The following is a 14,233-nucleotide window of genomic DNA, read 5'->3' on the forward strand; positions in this document are numbered from 1 at the left end:
ATTTTTACAATATTCATCTGTGGAACCGAGTCAAACCAAATGTAATGCCTCAACTTCTACATTCCATGTGCTTGTCAGGGTGGGGGAGTTCACCGTTCAAATATGATTATTTTGGGGGTCACGGCCTGAAAAGGTTGAGAACCACTGCATTAGTCCAAACTGGGAAGTGCAAGGACCACCCATATTGATATGTTTTTGGCCACGGAACACCCCAATCTGAAGAGCAGATTTATGTTTTTTTTTTTTTTTTTTTTTTAATCTAAATTATTCAAACATTTTCAATATTTGTCAAATATTTTAACAGTTTGACTGTTTTTTACGATTAACCCGCATTTTAATCAACCCCCCTTCACTGCCGAGATTGTTGTATTACCTTTAGAGCATACGCTGAATTATTTGGGCTTTTAATCCGCGAAAATCCATCAAAAAAAGCTCCCGTGGTTTGTTATGATCTGTGTGTAGCATCCACCATCTTGGTGCACCCGGAAGACGCACACAAGATTGGTTTCAATGAGGCGTTGCATCCAATGCATTTCCATTGGCCTCAATTTCCCAGAAGCCCTAGCAGCCCACAGCATGTGACGATTTCCGGTTTCGTCATCACAGCGAAGCCATCCAGTCTCATACTCCGCGACGAAGACGGATTTTCTTTTGATTCATTACATTACGGCGGATTAAACACATAAAACAAAAGGCGGGTATGTCCGATACGGCAGCGACATTAACCTGGAGTAATCCATTCAAGGCACGGAAACTGTTAAAAAATAGTGAACTTGTGGATCTGCTGTTTTTTCAATCTGGGAACCCATCGGCAAAAAAGGGAAAAACAGCACCCTCTTTGCGCTGGAATCTGTTCTTGAGAGCTTAGCGAGTTTGCGGTGTTTGGATAGCCAGTATAAATGGATACAGTGGTTAAAATTATGCTTGTTAACTACGTCTGCTGGGCTCTCTCTCTCTCTCTCTCTCTCTCTCAGATCACTCAACAGTTGGAGGGGATATGTCTGCAGGTGATTGGTCTCGTCCTACAGAAGCCCATCATAGGTATGGCAGGTGTGTGTGCACGCACGCTTCATTCATTCATTCATTCACTCACTCACTCACCCATTTATCCATCCATCCATCCATCCACCCATCCATCCATCCATCCACCCACCCATTTATACATTCATTCATTCGTTCATCCACCCATTTATCCATCCATTCCCACACACACCCTGTGTCCCTCCCACTGGTGGAAGAAGTACACACACACAGTTTGTTTTAAGTAAAAGTAGCAATAGCACAATATTAAAATACTCTGTTACAAGTAAAAGGCATTTTACTTGATTAAAAGCTCTTTGGCATCAACATATACCTACAGCAACAAGATAAAAGTACTAAACTTTAACTAAAGTTTAAAATGTTATAAATTATAAAATAAGGCTTATGTTTCTCTAAAACCGTCTGCAGCCACTGTCAGCATTTTTACTAATCTTTCAAGACCCACAGAGTATTGTACCAAACAAAGAGTCTCTACTTTCATTGGGGGGACAAAGTGTGTTTCTGCTACAGTATGTTCTGGTTTTTAGTTATTGGCAGTTGAATATAATAATTATATTTTTGTGAAATCCTATGATAGGATTTTATAGGTGATGAATTTGTTTTGATCACAACTTAATTTTTCTTTCTATTTCCTCCGATCCGGAAGCCATAGATTAACTCACAGTTTGCGGAAGAGTAACCCTCCCTTTTCATATCAAGGTCCACATTCCCACCATTTGATGACATTTTGCCAATCGGACACCAAACTTGTTTTCGGTGGATGCAATTTGGTCCACTATTGTATGCTGTATTGATGTGGTACAATTATTTTGCTATCTCTAATTGTTCGACTTCTTGTAATTTAACTAATGCAGATGTTTAACAACAATTGAACTATTGAGAGCGTAAAATGAAACCAAATTACGCTCTCAAAAGTTCAAGGTCTAATTGGTCCATTTGGTTACCAACTCTCCATCATTTATAGTTGGGAACCCCCTCAAGGACCACTGGTGGTAGGAAAATAAATATCGTGCCCCTTACACAATGCTTTATGACTCTCTTAAGGTCGTCTGATCCGAGTCCCTGCCTCCCTAACATTCTCTGCACGTCCCTGCTGCCCACCTTGTAGAATGTCATGCTCGTATTGCTCTTCCAGTGAAACCATGTGACGTTGTACAATTTATGAAAGTAAAAAAAGTTCTCCTTTTACTTTCTGGAAGGTCACCAAACAACCAGAACGATTTATACTAGTGTAATTACCTCTGCCAGTGTGCGTGCGTGCACGCGTGTGTGTGTGTGGTAATTGGGCCCCTGTGTCTGGTGGAGAATTGAATCCAGTCAGCTTTGCCGGTAAATGAATGAATTTTGAGGTATTTGTACTTTACTTGAGTATGTCAAATCTTCAGTACTTCTACTCCACTAAAATTCAGAGGCACGTATTGTACTTTTACTCCACTACAACTTTAGTTACTTTGTAGATTTTGATTATTTTATTGCAAAACATACATTATCCACCTCAGTCCTATATACATTTCGGCCATTTGAAAATAGCCGATCTACAAGCTCATGTATACATTTGAAAACCTTTTTCCACCACTGGGAATAACCCCCCATCTGCTCCTATATGTGGGGCGTGAGACACGGAGAGAGCAGCGGGACGGAAGCTAAAATTAACAAGGTGAAACATGGAGAGGTCAGGCTAATTTCCCTCCCAGGGAACTCTACTCAAGTACTTGGTTATCCGTAGACAGACACACACACACACACCTCTCTCTCCCCTCATCAATTTAATTCACCCTGTGTGACTGTGTGCAGTACCATCACATTTGGTCTTCTTCGGTCCATGGCTCTCACTCGCAGCCTGATATCGTCGATGTCACCATGGAAAACTTGTATGTCCAAACCCGTTAGTTTTCAAGAAATGTCGGGGTGGTGCGTGTGTTCCAATCACGGTCTGTTGACAAAAATGTATTTTGGTGGGCCGTGGGCCGTTGTAATGGCTGATTTTACACTTGGCTGCATGCTGAAAATAACCGATCTACAAGCTCACAATGTGTCGCAGTAGATCTGCTGTTTTCAGAGACCAACACCCGAATGCATCTGAACATAAAATGGCTCAACTTTTAGTTCTACTGGATCTGTTCTCCACCAGTCCCTCCCTAAGATACGTCTAGTTTTTATAAATTGTCACTCTAATGTATTTGTCATGGTTTCAAGTCAACGAATTGAACACTGCTTGGCTGACCCTCCCATGCAGATTTCTATGAGGAGATCCTGTCCCTGGCGTTCGGCCTGACCTGCCAGACCATCTCCCCCCAGATGTGGCAGCTCCTGGGCGTCCTCTACCAGGTGTTCCAGCACGACTGCTTTGATTACTTCACAGGTGCGACCTCACACACACACACACACACACACACACACACACACACACACATTACTACCACGCGCTGTGGTTAAATTGGTACGACCTCACGCACAATGCCAGATCATCAGCTCACATACAGTATCATGTTTAAACTGCAATACAGTTGTCAGTCAGCTGACGGCGCTGTTCTGCGTGAGAGGAAATTAATCTCCTACCCAGGGGGTCATCAATATTTATGTACACTTGCAGTGGTTTTGTGGTCTTGTCTGTTTCGATTTTCTTTTTTTACACAACATTATAATGTTCTTATTTGGATCATAAGACCCAATTACTGATTGTCAAGTCTCCATGTGTTCTCCAGAGTATGTATGACACTATGGCATATTGGGAGTCCAACTACCAGTAGTACTTCTTGCCCTGATGAAGACCTTGTTGGTCGAAACATGTTGGCAGTTGCCTTTTTAATTCAATAAAGGCGTTCCTCGTTTCTTTTACTTTGAGTGCCGGATCAATTTTTTTTATCCATATCAGTACTACTAGTTGGTCTCCTAATATGAATCAACACTAGCCCGCAAATGCGATTGAAATGCCTGACATCTTAATGAGTCCTGCCGTCAATTCACCTACTGTATTTGATGTACAGGGGCAGACGGCACAACATAAGACCTTAGTGTATACTAGAGGCTTTTACTTAACAAAAGGTTAAGTACAGTACACATTTCAGTATTTAGACTTCCATAATGAAGGAGGACCAAAATGTTGCGTCGCTGTTTTTGTTGCTTTTTTCATGTTAGGACTTGTTGAACACTTGAACGATGCACGATTTGCATTTTCATTTACCAGCTCTAACGATTTTGGACTGTGTGTGACCACGAAAAGTCACGTTGATTGGTACTGTGTTTTCTCCACAGATATGATGCCTCTGTTGCACAACTACATTACTGTGGACACGGACATGCTCCTGTGCAACCCCAAACATTTAGAGGTCATCTATACCATGTGCAAAAAGGTCAGTGTTTTCAGAAAGTATTTAAAAAAGAAAAATAATAATAATACATTTCAGGTAAGGCTGGAGGGGATGTTAAAAAACAAATTTTCAACATTGAACTATGTCATTAATATACCTTAGAGTTGTTGGATATAATAAAAATAAAGTTCTCTTCAGAGTACACTGTCGTGATGTCACTGGTCACATGACCCTAGACCTCCAGTTCCAAGCTAAACGGAAGGGGGAGAGGACTTTTTTTGTATTACCGGCATTTCCACACAACAACTCTAAGGTATATACTTGCGATGTATCTCAGCAGAATTGTGAAATAAAAAATGTAAACGTAAGAAATATAAAAAATAAAATCATAAACTAACAACAATTAGGCACTGAAGTGAAGTCGTTCTGGTTACACCTACAAAAAAAGGTTAAAAGAAAATTGCCTATCGATTATTATTATTATTCTTGTCCGACTGTTGCCTTATTGCCGTAGGTGCTGACCAGCGACGCGGGCGAAGACGCCGAGTGCCACGCTGCCAAGTTGCTGGAAGTGATCATCCTGCAGTGCAGAGGCAGGGGCATCGACCAGGTTAGTGATCATACTGCAGTGTAGAGGCAGGGGCATCGACCAGGTTAGTGATCATCCTGCAGTGTAGAGGCAGGGGCATCGACCAGGTTAGTGATCATACTGCAGTCTAGAGGCAGGGGCATCGACCAGGTTAGTGATCATACTGCAGTGTAGAGGCAGAGGCATCGACCAGGTTAGTGATCATACTGCAGTGCAGAGGCAGGGGCATCGACCAGGTTAGTGATCATACTGCAGTGTAGAGGCAGAGGCATCGACCAGGTCAAAGCTACTAGGGATCACATTAGGACCACGATCGCTATTATGGTTTAGGGTCGGCTGTGGCTGGGGAGGTAGAGCAGGTCGTCCAATGATCCCTGGGTCGGCGGTTCGAATCCCGGCTTCTCCTGTCCACATGTCGAAGTGTCCTTGGGCAAGACACTGATCGTAAGGCAGAGACGCTATCGGCAGAAGTGTCGAAACCGTAACAGCCGTCGGATGTATTTCCCCCGGATATGATATTATTCCGACCAATCACAACACTTGTTTCATTCACGGAGAATGTAAACTTTGTCCAGCATCAACGTAATTTCCTTGAGCGGTACTTCCGCCAAAATCCAGCAACTTCCGCTCAAAACAAATGATAGCGTCTACAGTAGTGCGAATGGCCTAATTCTGTAGTGTAATAATGTAGTAGTCTATTTTGTCATGTCAAAGAAATCAACACTGTACCCGAGCAAGGTGTCTTGTAAGCAGCAGCTCATTCAAAATGCATGAGTTGATGTGTGATTAGCAGCTAAGGTGCAGCTGGTCCGACACCTGCTACTTTCTCTGTGCCTCTCAGATGTGCAGCTGCTTCTATACTACCTTCTCCAGTGCAGGGGTTTTAAAAGTGGCGTCCAGGGACCCTCAGGGTTACATACATGGACCCTCACAGGTCTGTAATTCTGGGAGTTGTGGGGGCCCTTGGAATGGACAGGGGGACTGACGTCGTTACTGTGTTGTTGTTGTCAACCCACAGTGCATCCCGCTGTTGGAATGGACAGGGGACTGACGTCGTTACTGTGTTGTTGTTGTCAACCCACAGTGCATCCCGCTGTTGGAATGGACAGGGGACTGACGTCGTTACTGTGTTGTTGTTTTAACCCACAGTGCATCCCGCTGTTGGAATGGACAGGGGGGGCTGACGTCGTTACTGTGTTGTTGTTTTAACCCACAGCGCATGCCGCTGTTGGAATGGACAGGGGACTGACGTCGTTACTGTGTTGTTGTTGTCAACCCACAGTGCATCCCGCTGTTGGAATGGACAGGGGACTGACGTCGTTACTGTGTTGTTGTTGTCAACCCACAGTTGGAATGGACAGGGGGGCTGACGTCGTTACTGTGTTGTTGTTTTAACCCACAGTGCATCCCGCTGTTGGAATGGACAGGGGGGCTGACGTCGTTACTGTGTTGTTGTTTTAACCCACAGTGCATCCCGCTGTTGCAATGGACAGGGGGCTGACGTTGTTACTGTGTTGTTGTTTTAACCCACAGTGCATCCCGCTGTTGGAATGGACAGGGGGCTGACGTCGTTACTGTGTTGTTGTTTTAACCCACAGTGCATCCCGCTGTTGGAATGGACAGGGGGGCTGACGTCATTACTGTGTTGTTGTTTTAACCCACAGTGCATCCCGCTGTTGCAATGGACAGGGGGCTGACGTTGTTACTGTGTTGTTGTTTTAACCCACAGTGCATCCCGCTGTTGGAATGGACAGGGGGCTGACGTCGTTACTGTGTTGTTGTTTTAACCCACAGTGCATCCCGCTGTTGGAATGGACAGGGGGGCTGACGTCGTTACTGTGTTGTTTTAACCCACAGTGCATCCCGCTGTTGGAATGGACGGGGGGCTGACGTCGTTACTGTGTTGTTGTTTTAACCCACAGTGCATCCCGCTGTTGGAATGGACAGGGGGGCTGACGTCGTTACTGTGTTGTTTTAACCCACAGTGCATCCCGCTGTTGGAATGGACAGAAGGCTGACGTCGTTACTGTGTTGTTGTTTTAACCCACAGTGCATCCCGCTGTTCGTGGAGGCCGTGTTGGAGAGACTGACGCGGCGGGTCAAATCCAGCGAGCTGAGGACCATGTGCCTGCAGGTAGGCGGGGGGGGGGGGCGATATGGTGATACAATTTACAATATCGTATCGTGATACGATATTCAGAGATATGGTATATATTGTGATACAGTGAATGTACATTCTATGACTTATTTTATACTTTTGTAGGCAGAATTTGTACCTATTTTGGTCTAAATGTTCTGTTACTCCTTTTTCTTTTAGTTTCTGTTAACTTGTAGGTTGTACTGTTAAGTAACTTGAACAATGACCCCTAAAAACCATGTGAAAAGATATCGTGATAATATTGATATTATATGTTTCCATATCGCCCACCCCTACCTGCAGGTGGCCATCGCCGCCCTCTACTACAACCCCGCCCTGTTGGTGCACACCCTGGACAACATGCACTTCCCGCACAACCCCCAGCCAATCACGGCGCACTTCATCAACCAGTGGATGAACGACACAGAGTTTTTCCTGGGGTGAGGGGGGGTTGGGGGGGATTCATGAGCCTATAGAGCGTCGCAGTCCCTCCCCCTTTCCTGAGTGGCCAGTATTTATTTAAAGACCTTTTAAGCGTCGTACGAAGCCATGTCGTGACAAATCATGACAACACACACAATATTTTGGACCAAACAAATAATTACAAAGAAGAAAAACAACAACGTTTTTTTTTCTACTTTCTAATTCTTTGTTTGGCCCGAAAAATTGTGTGTGTTGTCATGATTTGTCACAAGAGTTGGCTTCGTACGACGCTTAAAAGGTCTTTAAATAAATTGCCTATGGGAAAAATGCATTGGGATTCATTTCCTGGGCCACTCGTTGTTCTGAAAGGGGGAGGGACTGCAACGCTCTATTGGGGCCCAAAACAAATGATCCACCGAAAAGTCTTGAAGGACCTCATTCGTGTGCATCATTGACCCTTTGTCAGCCTTCTGAATCTGATTGGTCCCCGACTGACCAACCAACTGGCCCCTTCCGCCTTGTTCTGGTTTATGATGAGTTTAAAAATATATATTAAGGCCCAGGCCGTAGCGTAACGGTCTGGGCACCGGACTGGTGATCCAGTCGCGGTGTGCCGCGGGTTCGACTCCCGGACCCGACACGGCCTTTACCGCATGTCATCCCCCCATCTCTCTCCCGTTTCCTGTCAGCCTACTTTCTATCCCTTAAAAAATCAATAAAGGCGTAAGCCGCAAAAAAAATATCTTAAAAAAAAAATATATATATATATATTATAGAAAAATACCAACCAAGCAACAGCAACCTATCGGTGCGACGAGGGATGGCACCGGGGTCAATTGTGTCAACCATTTGATCACCAGATGATGTCACTTAGTTTTTGTGACGTATAAAGGTTTAGTTTTGTCCACCCATCATTTTGTAAAATTAGCTGTAAAGCTCACAACACATCGCAGCGCGGCGTATTGTGAGCATGTAGATCGGCTATTTTCAGTCATTCGTTATTGTAAGATGAAAGAGTATTTGAACTAAGTGATCAAACTAGCAATAGAATACAAGTTTGAAAGCATCTTACAGAAACACGAATGGTCTCAGAAATGCCATAAAAGTAAAGCGGTTATAAATGCCGCAAATCTGTGGTCGGCTGTGGTGTGGAACAGCAGCGACAATAGGTTCAGAATGATAATACCCTAAAACATCATGAGATTTTATTTAGCTTCATTTCATGCTTTATCTCTCTGTCTCTCTCTCTCTCTCTCTCTCTCTCCAGCCTCCATGACCGTAAGATGTGCATCATCGGGCTGAGCGTGCTGATGGAGCTGCCTCGGCGGCCGGCGGCGCTGGAGGGCGTGGCGGGTCAGGTGGTCCCGTCGGTGCTGCTCCTCTTCCTGGGCCTCAAGCACCTGTACGCCTCGCGCCTCCTCCACAAGCCGGACCTGCTGGCCCGCTGCACCGGGGAGGCGCCTCAGGACCAAGAGGACCAGAACGGTGAGAACCAATCAGACCTATGGCCCGGGACGGTTAGCTCAACCGTCTGGGCACCTGGGCTGCCAAACCAGACGGACGGCGTGCCGCGGGTTCGAGCTCGACGGCCTTTGCCCCATATCTCTCCCCCTTTCCCGTGTACTTACTGTACCCTATCAATAAAGGCAAAAACCGCCAAAAAATATCTTGGAAAAAAGAAAATGATCAGACCTTTCTGAAGTGAGTGGTGCTGACTAATGACACTTGGTGGTCAACAAATGCTATTGCATCTGGTAGTCTGTACTGCACTGTTACACTAAAACTCAGCTTCCCATCATGCACCTGTGCACACAGTGTGAAGCTCAACAGTGCCACTTTGTCACCTGTTGGTATCCTAAACATAGGGACATACATACAGACATACTGTACATAGGGACAGACAGCATTGCTCGTCATTGGAGTGGCTGCACCACTCAAAAGGCCAAATGGCAGTGATGGGTAAAAGTACAGAATTGTCTTACTTAACTAAAGTAAAATAACAAATATACTTGTAGTAAGTACAAGAGTATTGACGTCAAAATGTACTTAAAGTATTCAAATGTAAAAAAATATTCTGAAAATCGCGACGCATTCTGAGCTTGTAGATCAGCTACTGTATTTTCAAATGGCCGAAATGTATATAGGGCTGAAGTGGTTAATGTATGTTTAGTAATAATAATCAAAATCTACAAACTAGTATTTGCCTCTGAAATGTAGTGGAGTAGAAGTAAATGTACTGGAAAGACCATTTAAAAAAACCTTTTAAACTAGTTCAAATAGCTGATCTACAAGCTCACGGCGTGTAGATGTAGATCGGCTAGTTGAACTATTTTAAAATGATTTTCAAAATAGTAAAACATGGCAATTAAGTTTAGGGATAAGGGTGGCGCAAGATGGAGCCCTTAATCTAAAAGCAGTCAATGAAAACGGCACAATATCAACAAAGTGCCAAGTGTCACTCTTTCCTATTTGGAGTCTTTGGCGCGGGCTGAGGCTGCAGGTAAGAGATCGGATGAGAAATGCGAGAGGAGTAGAGGTTACACAGGGACGAACGACACTGAGCCTCTCTAGAGACTGAGACAGGACATAATGATGAACGGGAAGATAATACAAATGGAGCGAACGCGGGCAGAAAGGGGGCAAAACTATTCGTCAGCATGAGTGATGATAATGAAATTAAACTATATCGATTTTTGCCTTGATGTACAAACCTCCTCCCGGCACTGAGGTCAAGTCAGCTGCACCGCATGTCCCCGCATGGCCCCTATAGCTCCGCTCTGCCCAACGTAAAGATGTCTAAACTGTTTTGTAGTGCAAAGTAAATGGACTGTTTTTGTTTTGTTTCCTTTTAAAACCCGGTGGCCAGGAACTATGGATGTTTACCATGACAAGGAATGTGCTTGGGTGCTAGCTTCCCATCTGTTTAGGGTATTTTAAACACGCATACGCTGAACCTTTAAACATACAGTACGTAACCTTACTGTAACTACAACACTGGCACATAGCAGACACTTGTCTGTTCACACAGCAGACAATGCAATCCTTCTCACAAAATATGGTGTTAAAGCAAAAGGATTTGTGAGCTACTAATGTCAAGTCTCTCTTCTTTTCTCCAGTAAAACAATGATTGTAACTGCGATCTGCCATTATTTAGGTATTGACGGTTGAATATGGCTTGCTTTAACCAGAAACGCAATCTGGGAAAATAAATCGGACATGGAAGCATTTTTATGACAAAAAAATAATTACATCCTTTTGAAACATATTCCGTTTTTTTTCCATTTTCTGAAAAAGTAACGGTTCTGTTTATCCATTCCCTGAAAAAGTAACAATTCTGTTTTTCCATTCCCTGAAAAAGTAACAATTCAGTTTTTCTGTTTCCTGGAAAAAGTAACAGTTTTGGAGTGGAACGTTCAAGGTTTTTCCCGGGCCGACGCTGACGAAATTGTCTCTACTCCTTTTCTGGGGCCGCCAGAGGAGATTCCCAGCGACGAAGACGAGGTGACGGAGAGCCGCGGCGGCGCAATGATGCAGCAGCAGCAGCAGTCCAGCATGGTGGGCCCCATGATGCAGCAGCAGCAGTCCAGCATGGTGGGCCCATGCCAGGCAGACGGCGGGGAGCAGGAGGAAGAGGAGGAAGAGGAGGAGGATGAGGACGACTACTGGGATGAGGAGGGCTTTGAGGGCACGCCGCTGGAGGAGTACAGCACGCCGCTGGACTACGACAACGGAGAGGACGAGTATCAGTTCTTCACCGCCGCCCTGCTCAGTGAGTACGCACACACACACGTCCAGGCTGACACACACGCATGCACGCACGCACAGAAACATTCTCACCCACAGAGCGCTGAAGTCAGTCACTCATTTAATACAGTCTGTTTTTAGACCTGTTGTAACCCACTGTATGTGTTTATACCAGGGGTCATCAATATGTCCGTACACGTTTTACTTACAAGGACTCTCATAATAACTCTGAGAGTTGAATGAGAGAGAATGGCACCCGTAAGGTCTGCCTTTATTGATAGATTTACAGTAGGCTGACAGGAAATGGGGAGAGAGATGTGACACAATGATCGACGGGATCGGGGGGTGCCCAGACGGCTACTCCAGCCCTGGCCATTTTAGACGTCGCTGTATAATTTTATTTATTTCTCAGCCTCTGTACTTAGCTAGCACATAGATGAAATGAAATGAAAAACACATGAAGCCTAAATCTTTGGCCATTACTGAAATTGACTTTAATCCATTTAGGCCTGACCTCGAAATTAAAAGAAAATTCTTCTAAATCCTCCAGTTTTCTGAAATAATATTTTCACGATTTTTCAAAAATAGCAGACCTACAGGTCTACAGATCTACAGCTTGTAGATCTGCTATTTTTCAATAGCTAAATTATAACAATGTTTAAAACACCAAAAGGGGTTCCCGCCCAAAATGGGTTCATTTACCGAGTGCCATTCAAAGAGAATGCAACTGAATCTATAGATCACCAGCACTCACTTCAAGTCCTTGTATTTTATTATCTGGCACCATAGAGTTAACCAATGGGTTAACTCTATGGAAACCAGGAAACAACTGTGGCATTTAAGATTTTTGCGTTGTACAGATGTACAAGCACACAGCGTGGCAAAGTGCCGCTCTGCTATTTTTTTATTTCTTTTTTTATATATACAAGTGTGAGAACTACTGATTTTAGGGGGCATTTGTAGAATTGATGGGCCTTTTATCCAAGGCGCTTTACATAGTGTGTGTGTGTGTGTGCGGCGACTGTGCGCATGTGCGTGTGCGCGTGTGCGTGCGTGCGTGTAGGGGTTCAGAACACAGACCCGGGCTGGTACCAGACTCTGACGGCTCCTCTCAGTGACGACCAGAAGAAGCAGCTGCAGGAGATCTACAGCCTATCACAGCAGAGGAGAAGCACCGCCGCCAAGGGACAATGGTGAGAAAACCAGTCAATGGGCCAATCGGGAGGGAGGAAACGGAGCTCTGGGCCAATAGGCTCTGTGCATAACTGTAGTCCCTACTACTCCCCTGAAGGTGGCATACCCATTTCCTGTCAATATATATAATTGTCAATATATTTAGTCTTGGTTTTAGTCACCATTATATAGTTTAGTTTAGTTTTTATTTAGTTTTGGTCTGTGGAAAACAAGGTAGGCGACCAACGAAATGGACACTCATTTTACTCACGCCCTTGATGTGTTCTCAGAATGCGTCGGTGAGGACTCTAGACCCGGCGGCGGAGAGGAGAAGGCTCTGACCTGATCTGAAGTGGATCCACTGCTCTTTCCTATCCAGATCAGACCAGATCACGGATCAGGGACTTTGTGTGGACCCCCCCCCCCCCCACACACACACACACAGGCCCCCAGTGAGACCAGGTTTTAGGGTTCCATGGCAGCTGGACTCGAGTTACATAGTGGACTGGTTCAGTATGATGTTTTAGCCCCGGTGGGAACTTGAGGCCCTGTACAGAACCAACAGCCCCTATTGGACTATTGCTACAACTGTCTGCGTGTGTGTGTGTGTGTGTGTGTGTGTGTGTGTGTGTGCGCGAGGATGAGTTGATGTGTGAGAGAGACATGGATTAATGTGTAGAGAAAAGTCTGCATTTTATATATAAATATATATATAATATCATCAGCAAAGTTGATTTGTGTTCTTGTACGGTGCAGTCCTTTGGTCTCGTAAAACATGCGTTGGTGACGCGTGCGAGCACATGGACGCCTGTTTAAAGTGTGTGTGTGTGTGTGTGTGTGTGTGTGTGTGTCGAGTGACGGAACGCGCGGCGGTCACACATGTTTTACCCACACTGCCTTCGTCTCCATAATTAATGCTTAAATCATCTCAGCTGGGATCGGAGCAGCAGAGTCTTCTTGCACACGGACAGGATGGGACGGATGAACTGGAGTTTAACCACTTAAACCCCATATGGGTGAGTGGAGTCCTCTATGCTAGTGTGTCTTTCCTGTTTTCCGTTATTGTGGTCTGTGGTAAAAAAAAAAGAAAAAGGTTGAAGCACGGCGTCACGCCGTGCTTGTATTGTAAAAAACATTGTAAAAACATGAAACGGTCACACACATGAAATGTAAAAAGGCTTTAGTGATGGTGTGTGGGGGGGGGGGTTGATAATGGGAGAAGAGCGGTTAATTTTATTTTTATTATTTTTTGTTCGGTTTGTCTTTGGGTTTTGTTTTTGTTTTTCTAATGTTCTCAGAAACTAACTTAAGAAAAAAATCATAAAAGTTCCTGTAACAATCTTTCTGGGTTGTTTCGCTTCTTATTCCAATGCTGACACACACACACACACACACACACCCTCTCACACACACCCTCCCCTCCTCCCTTCTTACGTTTCTCCTTTTCTTCCCTCCCTTTCTCTCTTCACAGGGAGCGTTGTAGCTCTGTCTAGAGTCTAGACTGTAAAAAAGAGTGAGAGTTATTGCAGAACACTGGTAAATAATACAGCCATGGTCCCCCACCTTCTCTCTCTCTGTCTCTCTCTGAGCGAGTGTGGTTGGACAAGTCGGCCTCTGTATATGTAGGTCTTCTAGTATTATGGGATACGTCAGAGAAGACAGGTGTGGGGCCCCTTTTTTATAGCCACTGTCTCCGGTGTTGCATTGTGTAAACTGTGCCAATAATTCATAATGGTCCCCCAACGAGGTCTGGAAATCTCTGTGCCAATTGGGCTTTTTGTTAGATGAAGGACACAGTCTTAAGGCGATGTCTTT

General features: G+C 44.7%; 1 protein-coding gene across 1 annotated transcript in view; it reads left to right on the forward strand.

The window, feature by feature from the left end:
• Positions 1-13,604, forward strand: part of ipo8 (importin 8) — a 30,136-nt gene extending 16,532 nt beyond the window's left edge. The window contains exons 17-26 of the mRNA XM_083757704.1: positions 975-1,041; positions 3,278-3,403; positions 4,297-4,394; positions 4,867-4,962; positions 6,992-7,075; positions 7,382-7,518; positions 8,769-8,986; positions 10,977-11,270; positions 12,309-12,438; positions 12,709-13,604. Of these exons, the coding sequence (XP_083613830.1) occupies positions 975-1,041; positions 3,278-3,403; positions 4,297-4,394; positions 4,867-4,962; positions 6,992-7,075; positions 7,382-7,518; positions 8,769-8,986; positions 10,977-11,270; positions 12,309-12,438; position 12,709 (1,251 nt within the window). The 3' untranslated portion in view covers positions 12,710-13,604. The remainder of the gene's footprint in view (positions 1-974; positions 1,042-3,277; positions 3,404-4,296; positions 4,395-4,866; positions 4,963-6,991; positions 7,076-7,381; positions 7,519-8,768; positions 8,987-10,976; positions 11,271-12,308; positions 12,439-12,708) is intronic.
• The last annotated feature ends 629 nt before the right edge of the window (positions 13,605-14,233 follow it).

This window comes from Protomyctophum parallelum (assembly GCF_964188405.1).
Source record: "Protomyctophum parallelum genome assembly, chromosome: 22".
Taxonomy (NCBI): domain Eukaryota; kingdom Metazoa; phylum Chordata; class Actinopteri; order Myctophiformes; family Myctophidae; genus Protomyctophum; species Protomyctophum parallelum.